The 17,896-nt window shown below is 34.6% G+C and overlaps 1 protein-coding gene across 13 annotated transcripts in view; it reads left to right on the top strand.

Annotated features, from left to right (window-relative positions):
• Camsap2 (calmodulin regulated spectrin associated protein family member 2) overlaps nt 1-17,896 on the top strand; it is a 93,734-nt gene that overhangs the window by 20,576 nt on the left and 55,262 nt on the right. For 11 of the 13 annotated variants that reach the window (XM_078022547.1, XM_078022550.1, XM_078022551.1 and 8 more), the window contains one exon: nt 3,637-3,896. The exons of the other annotated variants lie outside the window; for them this stretch is intronic. In XM_078022547.1, the coding sequence (XP_077878673.1) occupies nt 3,637-3,896 (260 nt within the window). The remainder of the gene's footprint in view (nt 1-3,636; nt 3,897-17,896) is intronic. 13 annotated transcript variants of the gene reach the window in all.

Below are 17,896 nucleotides of genomic sequence, written 5' to 3' on the forward strand. Positions count from 1 at the left end.
TACTTTCCCCAAGTCCAAAATTTCCCCAAATTTGGACTGAATGTAAGTAGTGAATGTAGGTTATCTGAACAAAGGTTTTGAGAGGGAATGCTGTTATAGAAATGGAGATGGCCCAGGAGAAAATTAGTATTTTTCAAAGCAGGTACAGATTAAATTATGGTTAATAGCACAGAATCAGGAAGTTAGTTGAGGGGAAATTTGAAATTTGGGAGTTCCTACAGGAAAAGGCTACTGACAAGAATTTTTTAAAAATAGCATTTTTATTAATTTATCTAAAATTTACTGAGCACTTACCATGTACTAGATAGAGTGAGGTGCTGGGATCCTTATCGTTAGATACATGGTCCTTTCTCTTTGGTTATATGAGGGCATCCTTTTAGGAGTACATTGTCAGCAGTAAGTTATGGTTTATTTTTTTAAGTTTAAATTTTTTTTTATTTTTTGCCATTTTGTAAAAAAAATATTTTGTAACTTTTCTTTGATTACCCATACTGAGTTGCATGTAATTTCAAGTTCAGAGTCTGTGGAATCCTTTCAGTTGTTTTTTTTTTTAAATTTACAAGTTCTGTGTTAGTAATTGTTTTAGAAACAATCTTTAGATTTGAAAAATACAGTATTTCTATTTTTTAGTGTGAGAGTATTTCTTTTTTAAATTTATTTAATTAATTCATTTATTTTTTGGAGGGTACTGGGAAATGAACTCAGGGGCACTCAACCACTGAGCCACATCTGAAGTCCTGTTTTGTACGTTATTTAGAAACAAGGTCTCAATGAATTGCTTAGCACCTTGCTAAGTTGCTGAGGCTGGCTTTGAACTTGAAATCCTCCTGCCTCTGCCTCCTGAGCACTGGGATTACAGGTGTGCACCATTGTGCCCACCTGGCAAGGGTATTTCTTTCTTTTTCTTTTTTCTTGTCTTGGGAATTGAAAATTAATGCTCAGCTACATTCCCAGCACTTTTTATTTTTTATATTGAGACAGGGTCTTGCTAAGTTGCACAGACTGGCCTCCAACTTGGGATCCTCCTGCCTCAGCCTCCCTAGTCACTGGGGTTTTAGATATGCACCACCCCGCCTACCTAGTATGATGATGTTTTCAAAGTGCATTCCTTCTACCTCCTGACACTTCATTGTTTTAAATAAATCTGTACTACTTTCTGGGATATGGATGCAATTAGTACCTAACTCAGCTTTATAGAAAATTGTTTTTAGCAATACTGTTTCTACTCCCTCTACCTGTACCTCAAGCATTTCAAATTAATGTTAATTTCAAAACTTGGATCTAGTCAGATTTATAATAACATGATTAGGATAGGTTCTGCTTAAATCCTGGTATACAAGAAAAACTTGTTTCTTTTCTTTGCAGTTTTAGGAGTGATATTTCACTCAGCCATTTCATAGTTATTAATTTCTTAACCTTTTTGTTCTGGAAGTTAAGAAAAGAGTAAAACCTCTTATCTTTGCTTTTGTGTATTTATTTTTTCGTATACTGTTTCATTGTTTTTTTAAAAAGTGATGCAGCTCCAATTTGTTTTTTTTAAATAATAATGTTGATGAAATAATAAGACATTTTGAAAGGATTCTCTTGAGCACACCTAGTTTTTGAAGAGCTTTTTTGGAGGGGTTCTGGGGATTGAACTCAGGGGCACTTAACCACTAAGCCATATCCCCAGCCCTATTTTGTATTTTATTTAGAGACAGGGTCTAACTGTGTGCTTAGTGCTTGCTTTTTTGCTGAGGCTGTTTTTGAAGTGACCTATTTTGTAATATTTAATATGGAATTTTGCATTCTTTTGGAGGTTGAAAAATTATTTTTTATCATATTCTTGAAACATTGATTTTCTAAGGATCTTTTCCCTTTTCCTTGTATTTAGGGCTTTTAAAAAACTTGTGCTTTTATAACTTAAGTTTGTGGGTATGCCTTGATAGAATGAAGACAGTCCCTGGGCTCTACGCCTTCCACCTTCCATCTTTTATCCTTATGATATTGCATGCTATTGAGTCTGTTTAGCTAGATGGTTTAGAGCTAGAATTCTGCATTTACTTTTGGGCAAGATAACCTTTCTTGAGTTTCTTATCTGTCAAATGGGGTGTAAAAGGGTTGTTTAGGATTAAATGTCGGAATTCATGTTTAGGACAGTGCCCACATGTAGAAAGTCCTTTGTAAGTACAAGTATATATTTCTGTTACTTATCTGTTTATTATTATTTGTTGCCCATTTCACCAAAATGTTATAAAGATCATGTGTAAAAATGGGTAGGAAAGCAATGAGTAAGTAAATGTTAGGTGGGTGTATAGGTATGATAGAAAAGTTTATAATCCTGATAATAATCACTGACTTTTCTTTTTGCAACTGTTTAACTATCGATTCATCTATATTAATGATTTTTATTAATATAGGAAATAAAATCCATTATTTATACATTTTATAATAGCTTAAAATAATTTCCCTTTTATGATTGTTCCACTCAATAGCTTCTGTGTAGTTCCTCTAATACTAAAATTTAAGTGAGTCCCAGCATATATTCTTCAGTTCACAATATTGAGTCAAGTAGTTGAAGTAAAAGCAGGCTCACTACTGGGTGGTGCAGCTACAAAGGAAGAAAAGTGTTTTCAATTATTAAATGAGGATATTTTTAGGTGTCTCCAGAATCCCAAATTAATACATTCACTCTGACCTCTTTCTTGAGTCCTATATATCCTGCTGCTTTTGGATATTTCCACTTGGATAGTTTTTCTGTCATTTCAAACTCAAGATGTCTAAAACTGAGTGTATGTTTTGCTTTCAGAATTGACTCTGCCTCTTATTTTTAAAAAATTTTTATGTATTTTTTCCTATTCATGCTATCACTGTTTCCCTGGCAAACCATTCTTGATCATCTTTGATTTCCATCTTGACCTCTGTCTCTGCTCATTTCTGGATCCTTTTTGTTTTTCTTTAGCAATCTCTTCTATCCTTACTTCCTGATTTTACTACTGTCTTCAAACTTCATTTCCTTATTCCTATTAAATAATCTTTCTTCTATCTGATTTTTATAACCATCAGTATTGAGTACCAGATTTTAAACAGGGAATCTTTCCTAAATAATGCCTACAACTTTTCCTCAATAACTTTAGCAGGCTAATCAAGAAGGGGGAGAGAGACCTAAGGCCTTGAGGTAGAGGGACAGAATAAGAGATAGTCTCTGTTCTGCAATTCTGTAGCTATAAAACTTTAGGCAAAGGATTTTATCCTTTCAGGCAGCAAGGCCTAGTAGTCTCCTGAAGTATTGTTGTGGTGCATGTGCTTGCATGTGTGGTTATTCACTGAAATTAGTTTTTAGGAGTCTCATAGTTTCTTCTGTGCTTTTGACTCTACATGTAGAATCATTCCCCAGAGCCACTAGACTTAGAAAACTTCTCCTTGTTTGCTTAATAGTCTGTTTCTGGAATATTCTTAGAACAGTATCTTCTATAAAGGAAATTCTTTCTTTGTTCTAGATGATGTACCACAGTCTAAATAATTACTTTTTCAGTTAAAGGGATATTATTTTAGAGGGAATCTTAAGATCTGTGATGAATAATAATTATTAAATAAATTTTGTGTTTCTCTTATAAAAATCTTGTAAGAGATTTTTTTCCCCCCTTAATCTTATAGAAAATGTGCCAGAGGAACTTCGAGAACCATTTTACACAGATCAGTATGACCAGGAACACATCAAACCACCTGTTGTTAATTTGCTTCTGTCAGCTGAACTGTATTGTCGTGCTGGAAGTCTAATTCTCAAGAGTGATGCTGCAAAACCCCTTTTGGGCCATGATGCTGTAATCCAGGCTTTAGCACAGAAAGGTCTTTATGTCACTGACCAGGAAAAATTGGTAACTGAACGAGATCTCCACAAGAAACCCATTCAGATGGTGAGTTTTTGTATGCCCAAGATTATTTTAAAGTTTGAAGTACATACTATTGAATGTGAATTGATACTATAAAACAGTGGGAAGTATGTTTTGCCTTTTGATTATCATTTCTACCTAGAGTTTAAAAATTATCCTTTTTTTTTTTTTTTGGTAAATCTTGTTTCTAAGCAAAGGAAGATTTTAACAAACTATTTTGGAATGTTCGGTGCCATCTAATATCTGGAAAAATTGTGTAGTTCCAGCTTCTTTAAAGTAATTTTAATTTAATATAAAAAGTATTTTTTCCATCATAAACACAAACTAGAAGAGATGCAAAATGCATCCTTGACTTTATTTTCATTAGGCAAGAGTTTGAAATTTCTAAGTGTTCATTTTTGTGTTTGAATAAGTGGTAAATTTCTGTATGTTAGATATTTTAGTTTATTTAATAACTGTTAACTCATTCTGGTAGAAAATACTTGCAGAAGGATTCTAAACGGGCCTGGGACCAGCATGCAGGAACTTTTGTCATGGATAGTCTCTGACGACATTAATCCAAATGTTTAAGTTTATTGTATGTTATTTAGACCATTGTAACTACTTTAGCTTAGGTTTCACAAAACGCAATTATTATCAATAATGCTGTTAGAAAGTGGTTTTGCAATTTGATTAAATCATATTATCTTTTGTGAGAGTACTAGTCTTGCTTGAGAAAAGGGGTAAGGGTGTACATAGAAGACTGTATTACAAAATTGTGAAATTTAAGATGGTGAACAAATATTAGTTTACCAAATTTAGTACTAAATGAGGTGATGACCTACTTTGCTTTCTGCCTGTTTTTTCTTATTTTAAACTTATTTTAATACTTATGAGGAATGGAATGTACCAGAGGAACTTCATTAATAATTTAGTTAATGGAAATTAGTTATGGGTTTATAATAGAATCAGTTAAGATAACTGAGAATGTTGATCTATTTGTTGTCAGATATGACATTTTCAACTTTCTTTGATGACTGCAAATTCAACTATAGTTACTCTCTGACTTTTGTATACCTACTTTATCTATATGTATTTGTTTGCCAGTACCAGAGGCAAACAAAATTCAACTAAGGTGTTGAATACCATACCATCTGATGTCACATTTAGCTCCTCCAGAATCACTCCACTAGTTGAATGCTCCCACCAATTACTTCCACTTCTTGGCCAAGTGAATAGTAATGACTTTGAGCAGTAGTAGTTGCTTTTTCAGGTACAAGTAGATAAGCATTTTATAACCTAGTTATCTTTAAATTAGGTTATCTATTTTAGAATAAGAATGAAACAACATACTTTTACATTTTTTTTCTAGTGTAGTTTCTGTGTGTGAAGTATGAAGATATGTGCAGAATTAATTTAGAGATAATGGGTTTGGTAGACTACTAATTGCATTACTTATTTCTTTCACACTGTACCGATAATGCTAATAACTTTAAATATATTTAAATAATGTTTAAAGGATGTTATTTAAACGATACAGAAAATTATTTCCCTATTTTTCTGGTTCTAACCTTTACTTTGGGTTGTTAGAACTTGAAAACATGATACCTGGCAAGCTCATTTTAACATTTTGCAACGAAACATTTGCTGACCTGTATTTTAATTGTATACTTTCAATTTCAGTTACAATTTAAAGTTTTGCTATTGCTCTGACATTTTGGTTGATATTGTAATACTATGTTACCCTTTCTTAAAACCCATGTGATAAAATTTTTCAGATTACAAGTCAAAGCTTGTACCTTAAGAAACTTTTTTTTTTTTTTAAGAATTTTTGCTGTTCGGAAAATATCATAGAAAATAGTTTCTTTAATTTGCATTGAGTATATTGACTATCACCTACCACTTTTTATCTATAAATTAAATTAGTAATTTTGGCATGTTTCATTTCTGTATTCTGCTTCACAGCTTTTTTTGGGGTGGGAAATGTATGGTGGCAGCAAAAGTATCATTCTTATTTTTTAAAAAAATAGCATTAGTACTACTTCTTTTTGATCGGTCTTAGTATAAAGTGTGGCACCTTAATAGAATGAAAACAGATTCCAAGTCAAATTATGTATTTTAAGATAGTGATTTTTATTATTTATTTATTTATTTTGTGGTACCAGGGATTGAACCTGGGGGTGTTTTACCATTGAGCTACATTCCCAGCCCTTTTTACTTTTTATTTTGAGATAGGACCTCACTAGGTTGCCTAGACCGATCTGGAACTTGTAGTCTTCTTGCCAAAGTCTCCCAAGTTGCTGGGATTACAGGTGTGTGCCACGTATTGCACCTAAGAGTGATTTTTTAGATGAATATATGCCAGATTATTAAATTTAGTTTCTTGTGGGATTAATATGGACTTGGAGGGATGAAAGTTTTTTTTTTATTTGGTGTTTCCTCTTTTAACTTTTTTGTATTATTAACATTTTTATATTAAAAAACTTACAGGAAAGAAACTTAAATTCAAATAGAAATAAACTTTTATCTAAAGTGCCTTGTATGTATATTAAATATTTCTGAGAGTCATATTTTTAAAGATAAATGGGTATCCTTCTATTAGCTTTTAAGTAAACATAGAAAATGAGCAAACATTGAAGAATTCTTTAAATGATTGAATTCAGGGATCTCATAAATGGCTTTCTGAAGCTTTAATATATCTTTTCTGTGGTACATTTTAGTAATTCATCTCTAAAGAGACTTAAGCAAATTTGATAATAAGTAGATCTCATTATCAACTTTGGAGTGGGAATGGAGAGAATTTTTTTTTAAATGAGAATTCATGTTGGAGAATATATATTTTCATTACATTGCTTTTTTTTTTAAGAGAGAGAGAGAGAGAGAGAGAATTTTTTATTCATTTCTTAGTTCTCGGCAGACACAACATCTTTGTTGGTATGTGGTGCTGAGGATTGAACCCAGGCCGCACGCATGCCAGGCGAGCACGCTACCGCTTGAGCCACATCCCCAGCCCCCATTACATTGCTTTTTAAAGAGATTTTGAGAGTACGGCTTTAAACTATTTTGGACAACAATTGATTTAGAGAACTATAACTTTTAAAATGTGTTCTATATTTATATAACTGGAAAAAGTATCTTAAGACCTTATGTTTTAAAGACAATGTTTATTATTTTATTTCAGCACATAAACATTATCTGTGAGATTGCTAGAAAGAATTGTAGTTGTAATCTGCCTATGAATATGACAAATGTGTTAATAAAGAACAAATATAAAAAATATATAGTCAGCCCATGGCATTCAGAGGTTCCACATCAGTAGGTTGAACCAACCAGGAATCATTAGGGGGTAAAAATTGGGTCTGTACTGAATATGTACAGACTTTTTTCTTGTTGTTATTTTCTAAACAATACAACTATGTGTATCATTTATGTTATATAAGGTGTAAATGACCTAGAGAAGATTTAAATTAAGGAGGTTATGTGTTACATGCAAATACTACACCATTTTATATGAGGGACTTGAACCCCAAGATTTTAGTATCCATGAGAGGTCCTAAAACAGCCCCCCAGGATATAAAGGGATGACTCTACAGTTTGTGAGAATTAACAGGAATGTATGCTTTAATGAGCGTTAAATATATGACTAAGAAGTAACCAAAGCAAAAAGTGGTGTCCGTTAAAATCACAAATGAACATTTTTCAACCAAAAGTATGTTTTGGCCCAAATCATGTTATCTATCAAATCATCAGAGTAAATACTGGAACCCAGAATGATGTGAAAATTGAGAGGCTTGTAGGCTTGTAGCAAATGAAATCAAATGCTGCAATATATGTATAAATGTGAGATGAGGCTAAAAAAATATTTCAAGTTAGATTATAAAAAGACTTTGGGTTCCAACTAAGGATTTTTAACTTTTTTGTGGGTTACAGGATCATGGAATAAATTATCACACTATTCTTTGTTTCTCTCCTCTGCCCCGGTTATTAGTTTTGTTTTTTGCCCTGCCTATATAAAACAAAACTTTGCAAAAATACTTTGTGAACTAATTTACTGTCAGCTTAAATTATGACCATCCTACTAATTCTTAGATCTGTATGATTTGCATATATTTGTTTACCTTTCTACTTATCAGACTATTTGGTAAGCTCTTTTTATTTAGTGTTCCATATGCTAGGCAATGTTCTTGCACTTTATGCACTATCTCATATAGTTTAATTCTTAGAACAAATTTAAGAGGAAAGTATTGTTTCTATTCCGTTGATGGAAAAAAACTGAAACTTTGAGAACATAACTAAGGTTACAGAGCAAATACAGTAAGTAATGAAGGCAAAATTCTGTTTTAACTATAAGTCCTATGTTTTTAACCATGAAATTGTATTTTTGCCTTTGCCTAGGTAGGTAGGAATAGGTGGGTAGAAAGTGATGAGGTAGAAGGAAATAGAAATGTTGTGCTACCTGGAAATCTGCCTGATGGTTTGTTTGCATTCTGGGTACTTTGCCCAGTCTTCTTTGCAAAACAATTTACTGTTATTCCTATTTTAAAGGTTATGTTGATTTCATTTACATGGAAGTGACTGTAGTGTTTCAGTAGGATGGTAAGTAGGATGAAGGTATAAAGGGTGAAGCAGAGAGGGTGAGACAGTAGGTAGAGCCTGGATAGACTTGAGTTTTGTGATGATTAAAAATGTACAAGGTGATCCTCTAGTTAGCATTATTTTTGCTGAGCATAGGAAAGATATTGAGAACAAAGATAATCTTAAAAACACTTGTCCTTTTCTTCCTTTCTTTCTGCCATTTTGCCCTTCCTTCTTCCCTACCCCTTCTTTTATTTTTTTCTGTCCCTTCTCTTCCCTTTCTTTCCCTTCCCTCCTTTCTTTACTTCTACCTCTCTACATTATTGGTACTGTTTGGCAGCTGTTCTTATGGATTTCCATGGTTCCACCATCTGTTGGAACCCAGTATAATTTACTCATGTAGAGACCCCCCCCCCAAAAAAAATCTTCTTCCTGATTAAAAATTTTACTGTAGAGAATAAGGATTAAAGAAATGTAGTATTACAGTAGAGTTGAGAGATTAATTTCTTGTTATTCTTGTATAAGAGTTCTTGCTTTTAAAATTTATGAGCAGAATTTGTCTTTGAAAATTTATTTTAAATTCTCACAGCTGTTGTTAAACGTGGTTTTTTCTTTACGTGCAGTACTGGAGCTTACTTGTCTGTTTTCCACTCATCATAAGCCTACTTGGATTCCATTATTTCTTTTTCTTTTCTTTCTTTCTTTTTTTAAAAAATTTTAGTTGTAGATGGACACAATACCTTTAGTTTATTTTTATGTGGTGCTGAGGATTGAACTCAGTACCTCACATATGCTAGACAAGTGCTTAACCACTGAGCTACAGCCACAGTCCCATCCCTTATTTTTTAGTAGCATACCTCTGTACAAATTCAGATTAACTTTTGATATCTTACAACCATGTTTATTATGTTAGAGTCACTGTTTATTTGTAATCATTTATTTGGAACTCTTAAGTTTATTGTCAAGTTAAATGGTGCTTATTTTATCACAGAAACTTTTTATATTATAAAACTGAATTCAGTCAGACCATTTATTAATTTGGCTTATTTAAGGATCTTCTGTAATGTCCTTTGTACTGTTTCCTGTGATTTTATAAAGTTCATGTTCTCCAGCGTCTTTTTTTTGTGTGTGTGTGTGTGTGTGGTGCTGGGGATTGAACCCAGGGCCTTGTGCATGCAAGACAAGCACTCTACCTACTGAGCTATATCCCCAGCCCTTCCAAAGTCTTAATTTCTAGTGAGGATTGTAAAAATTCATCAGATTTTATTTAGGAATATGGAAGCACCAAAGTCAGTCCTGCTCTTTTTGGTGGGGCGGACAGGGGTAACTATAAGGTTAGGCAGCAGCGACCAAAAGGAGGCAGATTTTAAAAGGCTGCTGAAGGAGGCTTTATTGAGGTTTCACTCCTGGGGGAGACCCTCAGACCAACAGGGTGGGTCTGAGGACAAGCTATCAGGGCTCAACCGGACTGGAATTTTTATTTGTCTTAGGGCGGGAAGGGAGGGCTTGGGTCAGGAAAAGGGGTTTTTAAGACTCCCTTGTCCTGTTGGCTTTGGTGGTGGTGGGGTGCTGGCTAAGATCCAGGATTGTCCAGTAGACCCTGCTGATTGATAGGCAGTTCCATCAGCACCTGATTAGTGTTTCTTTCGTGCACACGGGTTACTTGGTGCTTTGTTCCTCAGCTACTTCCATCTATCTAACATCAACCAGGGATTGAATCCAGAGTACTTAACTACTGAGCCACATCCCTATTTTGTACTTAGAGACAGCGTCTCCCTGAGTTACTTAGTGCCTCACTTTTGCTGAGACTGGCTTTGAACTTGCCATTCTCCTGCCTCAGCCTCTGGAGTCTCTGGGATTACAAGCGTGTGCCACTGTGCCTTTTTCCTTGTTGTTTTTTATTTTGAGACTGAAAGGCCAGTGACTCAACCGAGACGGAGATTCAACCAAGGGATTTTATTGGGGGGCTGCCTGAAGGAGAAGAAAAGGAGAGTCAGAGAGAGGAGAGAGGAGGGCAGAGAGAAAGAGAAAGAAGAGGAAGAGGACAAAGAGGAAGAGAGCAGAGAAGAAGAGGAGGGCAGAGAGAGAGAAGAGAGAAGACAGCGTGTGCTTATAAGCTTCGGCTTAAGAAGGGTTGCATAGGGGACATGTTGGGTGCTAATTGCCAGGGTAACTCAGGTACAGCGAGTGGACACTGTGTCCTGTGGGAATTGGTGGAGGAAACCTTTGAATTTGGCACTCTTGGCTTGGGGCCCTTTGGAGAGGAGGGAGAGGCTTAAGGGATTCCATGATGTTCTCTGAGAAGGGGGAGTCTCACACACCAAACAGAGACAGTGCCTCACTAAGTTGGATGAGGCTGACCTTGAACTTGGAATCCTCCTGCTTTCGCCTTCTGAGTTGCTGGGTTACAGGTGTGAGCCACTGCACCCAGCTCAGTCCTACACTTGACAAGTTTTGAAGGATGTGAAGGAATTGAAGTAGGGAAAGGAAGGCTGTGCTGTAAGATATTGTATATGGAAGTAAAAGGGAATCTTAAGAGGAGCATGGGAGCATGACACACAAGGAAAAGCGAGGGCTTTAGTTGTAGCTTTAGATGAGTTGCATACTGCTCTCAGAGAGAGTGAGATCACATGGTAGATGGAGATAGGGCCTCTATGATCTTTTATGCTATGACAGAGGTGTATGTTATCCTGGAAGTGATAGGGAACTGCTGCATGGTATAGGGTTTAAACCCTACAGAGGTTGTCATTAGACTGGTGTTCCAGAGAGTTACTCTGGTATTACTGCTCAGGAGGCTGATGAAATAGCCTAGGGCCTGAGTTAAGGTAGTGGCTGGAGAGATGTAGAAGTGGGTGGGAAAGGCATTTTTAAGGTAGGTAGGTAGGATAGAGATGACTTTTTGACTCATTAGAGTGGGGAGATGAAGAAGGGATCCTAGAATAGGCTGACAAAAATCTATTTTATTGCTTATGCCAACTCTAATTAATTAATTAGTAGTTAACCACTAGAAACTAGGAAGAACAAGCTCTTTGGTTTTTACTCTCTGGAATTCTTAGAGTCTGGATGTTCACCACCTGTCCTCTGTTGCTTTTTTTTTTTTAATGTTTTTTTTTTAAGTTGTTAATGGACTTTTATTTTATTTATTTATATATGGTGCTGAGAATCAAACCTAGTGCCTCATACGTGCTAGGCAAGTTCTCTATCACTGAGCTACAACACCAGCTCCCTCTGTTGCTTTTGATACTTTGGATCCCTGATTATTTTACTTATTTTATTTGGAGGTAAGAAACAAAACGAGTAATGAAACAGCTTTATAGATTTAAAATATTGAGCTAATATCCTCCCTCCCCTTTTTTTTTTCTTTTTCCTTATCTTGACCTGATGACTTTCTTATTGGTACAGGGGATTGAACCCGGGGTGCTTTATGACTGAGCAATATCCCCAACCCTTTTTATTTGAGACAGGGCCTTGCTAAGTTGCTTAGGGCCTTACAAAGTTGCTGTGGGTGGCCTCAAACTTGCCATTCTCCTGCCTCAGAGTCCCTGGAATACCGGTGTGCAATACTACACCTGACTTGAGGTGATTTTTTGTGTGTGTGTGGTATGCTAAAAGAATATAAATTTATTTGAAACTAGCTCTTGGAAAACCTTAACCAGTCAGACAGTAATATCTAATAATATATTCTCAATGTGTATACATTTAATGAATTTTAGAATTATCGTCAGCTTGGATATTCTGGTTTCTGTATTAGTACAAACTGAATTAAATCTGAAACACAAGAGGAAAGGCCAATGTTCTGTGACTGCACCGTCCTATACAGTAGCTACCAAGCCTTGTGGATATTTAAAATTAAATTCATTAAACAAAATTTAAAAATTCATTTCCTCAGTCGCATTAGCACATTTCAAGTGCTTATTAGCTATCTGTGGCTAGTAGCTATAGTGTTGGATACCAAAATACATAACATTTTCATCACCAAATTGAGCTGATATTCTTTTTTAAATTTATTTTTGATTGAAAACAGGAGTGCTTAACCATTGAGCCACATCCCCAACCCTTTTAAAATATTTTATAGAGACAGGGTCTTGCTGAGTTGTTAAATGCCTCACTAATCTGCTGAGGCTGGCTTTGAATTTGGGATTCTCCTGCCTCAGCCTCCCAAATTGCTGGGATTACAGGTGTGTGCCACTGTGCCTGGCTTTTTAGAGCTGATATTCTTAAACCTGTTATTTTTGTTTATTTTTATTTTATTTTTTGAGAGAGAGAGAGAGAGAGAGAGAGAGAGAGAGAGAGAGAGAGAGAGAGAGAGAGAATTTTCTTTTAGTTTTTGGTGGACACATCTTTATTTTTTAAAATTTTTATGTGGTGCTGAGGATCAAACCCAGCGCCTCGCACATGCCAGGTGAGCACGCTACCGCCTGAGCCACATCCCTAGCCCAAACCTCTTATTTTTTTTTAAATATATTTTTAGTTGTACTTGGACACAATGTCTTTTATTTATTTTTATGTGGTGCTGAGGATTGAACCCAGTGCCTCACACGTGCTAGGCGGGTGCTCTACACTAAGCTACAGCCCCAACCCCTAAGCCTCTTATTTTTAATGAGAAAGATAAAGGCTGCTCTCTTAAGTGTCATCCTAAGTTTATCTCTTTTTATTTTAGTACAGTTGTAAAAGATTGATTTGTATATAAGTGAAGGGTCATTGTGTGTACAGAGAAATGAAATGAGATTGAAATGATTTTGGTGGAATATCCAGTCTTTTTAGTTTGTTGCATTATGTATTTACCATGAAGATTTATGGACATTCATATATTCAATAGATACTTAATCAGCTCTGATATTGGCCCTGAGCTAGATGTTAGTGATAGAGTAGATGATCTTGGCCCTTCAGATGATCTTGAAAGAATTAATGTGAGTGGGAATGTGGGGTTGAAAGAGATGAAGTGTGAAATAAGATAGGACTGAAGGTACAGAACTGTGGTGATAAATTGTTAGGAAAATTTAACACCTTACAGATGTTAGTTATTAATGTGCATTGCTTAGTTATTAATGTGCATTGCTATCTTATAGGTGAGAAAACTGACCTATAATTCACCCCACAAGGTAAGCTAACTTGCCTATAGCCAAACAGGTAGTAAATGATGATCATAGGATTTGAACTTGTATTTGGGGACCCCAGAGCCCATTATTGTCCCCCCTACACCATATGACCTTCCAGAGAAATGAAAAAGAACCGACAAACAAATATCTTCCCCCTGCTGTATCTGTAGTGATTAGTAGCTTATAAAATGTTTAAAAATATTATTATTTGGTAACAGTCATAGAAGACAAATAGAGCAATTATTATCATATGCTTTTACAAGTTGGAAACTTTATGGATAGATGGATTTAATAGTTACTTATTTGGTTCCTATTGGAAGAAGTATAGAAGGAAAAAATGATAGTTCATGATCACAGAGATCATAGTTAATGACAAAAACACAGATAAATTTCTGATTTATAAGTCAGTGCTTGTTCTATAAATACATTGTGCTACCTTTGTTTCCCTGTCTTTGTAGATTATACCCATCAGTGTGAAGTTAGGATATCAAACAGTGAGAGGATGTATAGCAGTGAAGGGTAGTACGATCAGAAGGGTGAAGGGTAGGAATCCTAAGAATGGTAATAGGAGAGAGATAAGGGAATTATTTTGTTATGGAAGGTACTCTTATGTAGACAATAGGTCTCATTTAATGACCAGTGACATAAAAATATACAGCTTTACAAAAATAGAGTGATTCACTTTGCAAAGTGAACAGAGGGAGAATCACAGCTCAGTGATAGGTGGTGGTTGGAACCACACTTACTACTTTATGAAGGCATTGCCCTTGGGAAAAGCCTGTGAACTCCTGCTGCTTGCTTTCTGTGCTTCCTGGCTTTGGTGTTTCAACTCTTCCCTAGCTAATGTGAACTACTTCATTATCTTCTCAATAAATCGCACTTATTGCTTAAGTTAACAGAGCTAATTCAACAGAGTTGGTTTCTTTTGTTTGCCATGAAAAGAACTATAACTAAACATTAAAGAAGATCTACTCATTGATCTTTTTCCCCTTTGAGGACATAGAAGTATGATTTTAGAGTCAAAAGAGACCCTAACAATCATCTGGTCTTGTTTCTTGAAATTCTTTTGACTGTGACCTGTTTAAGAATACATTTTATTGCAAAATCCACACCTGGTTTATCTAGTCACATAGAAACAAAAGTACTTATTATTGTAATTTGATTTTTTTTCTATTCTATTTGGGAAAAAATATGACTTGTCACCAACTAAGTTGACTTTTTTTACATTACCCACAAGGATTATAAACCCATGTTTTAAAAATAAATTGTTTTATTTTTTAGAGGAGAGTGGTAAAATTACAGTGTTAGTTCTAGAAACTTAACTATACCGATGTTTTTCTTTTAAAAAATGTATTTTCATATACAAATCACTTCATTTAAAAAGTACTATGGGACTAGAGTTTGTGAACTTGCTTCCTTAAGATTTTTCTAAGCTCTGTGGTATACATCTGCTAGTTTAAGTTTTCTAAAATATCACTTTTATATTAATATTATTTCCCAGTTTAAAAACTTATTTGACTTGATTACAACATGTTTTCCATTGCATGTCCTTTTAAAAAATTTTTTAAAAATATTTATTTTTTAGTTGTTAAGACACAATACCTTTATTTTATTTATTTATTTTTATGTGGTACTAAGGATTGAACCCAGGGCCTCGCATGTGCTAAGTGAGTGCTCTATTGCTGAGCCACAATCCCAGCCCCCCCCACAATTTTTTATTCTAATTTGTTATATATGACAGAATGCATTACAATTCATATTACACATTTAGAGCACAATTTTTCATAACTCTGGTTGTATAAAAAGTCTGTTCACACCATTTGTGTCTTCATACATGTAGAGATCTATGAAGTAATGTCCATCTCATTCCACCATCTTTTTTACCCCCCTTTTTACCTCTCTTCCTTCCCTTCCCTTTGCTCTATCTAGAATTCGTCTAATCTTCCCATGTTCCCCCTCCCAACCTCACTATGAATCAGCCTCCTTATATCAGAGAAAACATTCAGCATTTGATGTTTTGGGATTGGCTAACTTCACTTAACATTATATTCTCATGGCATTTGTAGGTAAATGGATGGAGTTGCATATTCTTTTTAATTTGTCCCATTTTCAGAACTAGTGATTCTGAAATATGAGGGAATTTGCTATACTTTATGAAATAGATGATTTAATTTTGAATAATGAAAGTTTCATATTCTTTTTATTTTTAATCTCATTTTCATAAGAGAACATTTAAAGTAGCAAAAACTAAGGTATTTACAAAGTAATCTGCCAGCTCTAATTTCTTTTTTCTCAAATATATCAGATGGGAGTGAAAGACTTAGTGTTGCTCCTCATTGTTAGTCTGCTGAATTGTTATCATTGTTGTGCCAGTAATAATTTTTTATGATTACTGAAAATGAATTCATTATATGTTAACTAGAAATTCTGCAATGTATACATGTATTGAGATATTACAAGTTACCTCATTAATTGTTGTTTTATTTGTTTGATCTGAGTACTGGGTATTGAACACAGGGGCATTTGACCACTGAGCCACATCCCCAGCCCTATTTTGTGTTTATTTAGGGGTAGTATCTCACTGAATTGCTTAGAGTCTTGCCATAACTGAGCCTGGCTTGCGATTCTCCTGCCTCAACCTCCAGAGCTGCTGGGGTTACAGGCATGCACCACTGTGCCTGGCTGCGCTTTTAATTTTTTAAGAGAGAAAAAGGATAACTGTACTTTCAGTGTGGGTTTCTAATTAAATAGATGGTACGATATAAGGTAATTTATCTCTAGTTTTGGGATCTGTCTTGTTCTGGATTAACAGTGTTTTTTAAGTTCAAGTATCTGACTCCGTCCCTCCGTCTGTCTGTCTCTTACACACACACACACACAGGATTGGAACATAGATTGAGATGTTTTTAATAGTTTAGTATAAGGGCATATTTTTCTAATTTGCAAAATTACAATCCAATGCTGTAGAGCAGAGGAAAGTCATAGCCATGCACACCCCCAGTCTATTGAGAATTTTGATCTCCCACTCACCCCCATGATACTGACTCATTTTTGTAGTTTAGCAGATACTAGTAGTTTAGCAAATTGTTTTTCATTAATGTCAGTAAGGCGATTTAATAAAATCAATGATCATTAAAATAAACTTTAAAAACTTCCATTTGTTTGCTTGCTTTGTATTCAGACACTTGCATTTCTGTAACTGGGAAAAATAAATCTTTGTTCAGATTCTTTCTGAATCTGTCTTGTGTGATTGAATAGACTGTTACAGTGAGCTTTATTACAAAGTGAGGTGTTACAAAGTTGTCCCAAGGGCCTCTCTTTTCAGGAAGTTCTTTTGATGTTCTATGAGAGTATTGATTATCGTTTTCCTAAGCTGAAAATGTTAGTTTGTGGTAAACAAACAAGTAACAAAATAACTTTAGAGAGGGTGAGAACTATGAAAAAATAAAAATAGAATAATATGACTGATTGATCTGAAGGAATTATGTGTTTTTTGTTGGGAGTGGTTAAGGGGAGCCTTACACAGAACAATATATTTGAGCAGAGGTCTGAATCATGATGAGGAGCCAGTTAGACAAAGATAACTGACACAGGAAATAAATACAAAGCCACCAAATTGGTAGATTTTCAGAAAATAAATAAATGTGTGGATGATAAAGGTCTTGCTAAGGATTTCCTGGAGGGAACATTTTCAGGAATTTGAAATTTTAGAACCACATTTATTTACCATGAAAAATTTAATGATAAGAAGTACTTGACTCATTCAGTGAGATCACTAGTAAACAATTAATTAATGATAATTTCAGAAAATGGTACATGCTATGAAGAAAATAAACCAGGAAGAGGCTATAAAAAAAATGGAACATGCTATTTTTATGAAAGGTGATCAGGTAGCACCTGTCTAGAGAATTGACATTTGAACCAAGAACTAAATATTAATAACTATAACTAGCATGTGACTATCTAGGATAATAACATTCTAGGCAGAAGAAACAGCCCTGATATATAGGAGTGAGTTTAGTATGTTTCAGGAACTGAAAAAAAAAAAAAAAAGGGTACTCAGGTTGGTGGTGAATGTAGCCAAAGCAAGTAGAATCCCATAAGCCATGATAAGATGTTCACATTTGATTCAGTATACAAGGAAGTCACTAGAGGATACTTTTTTTTAAAGTTTCTTCTGGTTGCAAAAATAAGTAAATTAAAAAATTTAACAATTAATTGTTTAATACATAACGCCTGAATTTTTACCACTTTGTTTTCATAAAGTGAAACATGTTTGAGATATAAATAGATCCATTAATACCAAGAATGACTAGAAACTAAATCTAGTTATATTAGATTTTAGGTTGTTGCTCAAATTCTTTTATCATA

This window comes from Ictidomys tridecemlineatus, chromosome 10 (assembly GCF_052094955.1).
Source record: "Ictidomys tridecemlineatus isolate mIctTri1 chromosome 10, mIctTri1.hap1, whole genome shotgun sequence".
In the NCBI taxonomy this organism is placed as follows: Eukaryota; Metazoa; Chordata; class Mammalia; order Rodentia; family Sciuridae; genus Ictidomys; species Ictidomys tridecemlineatus.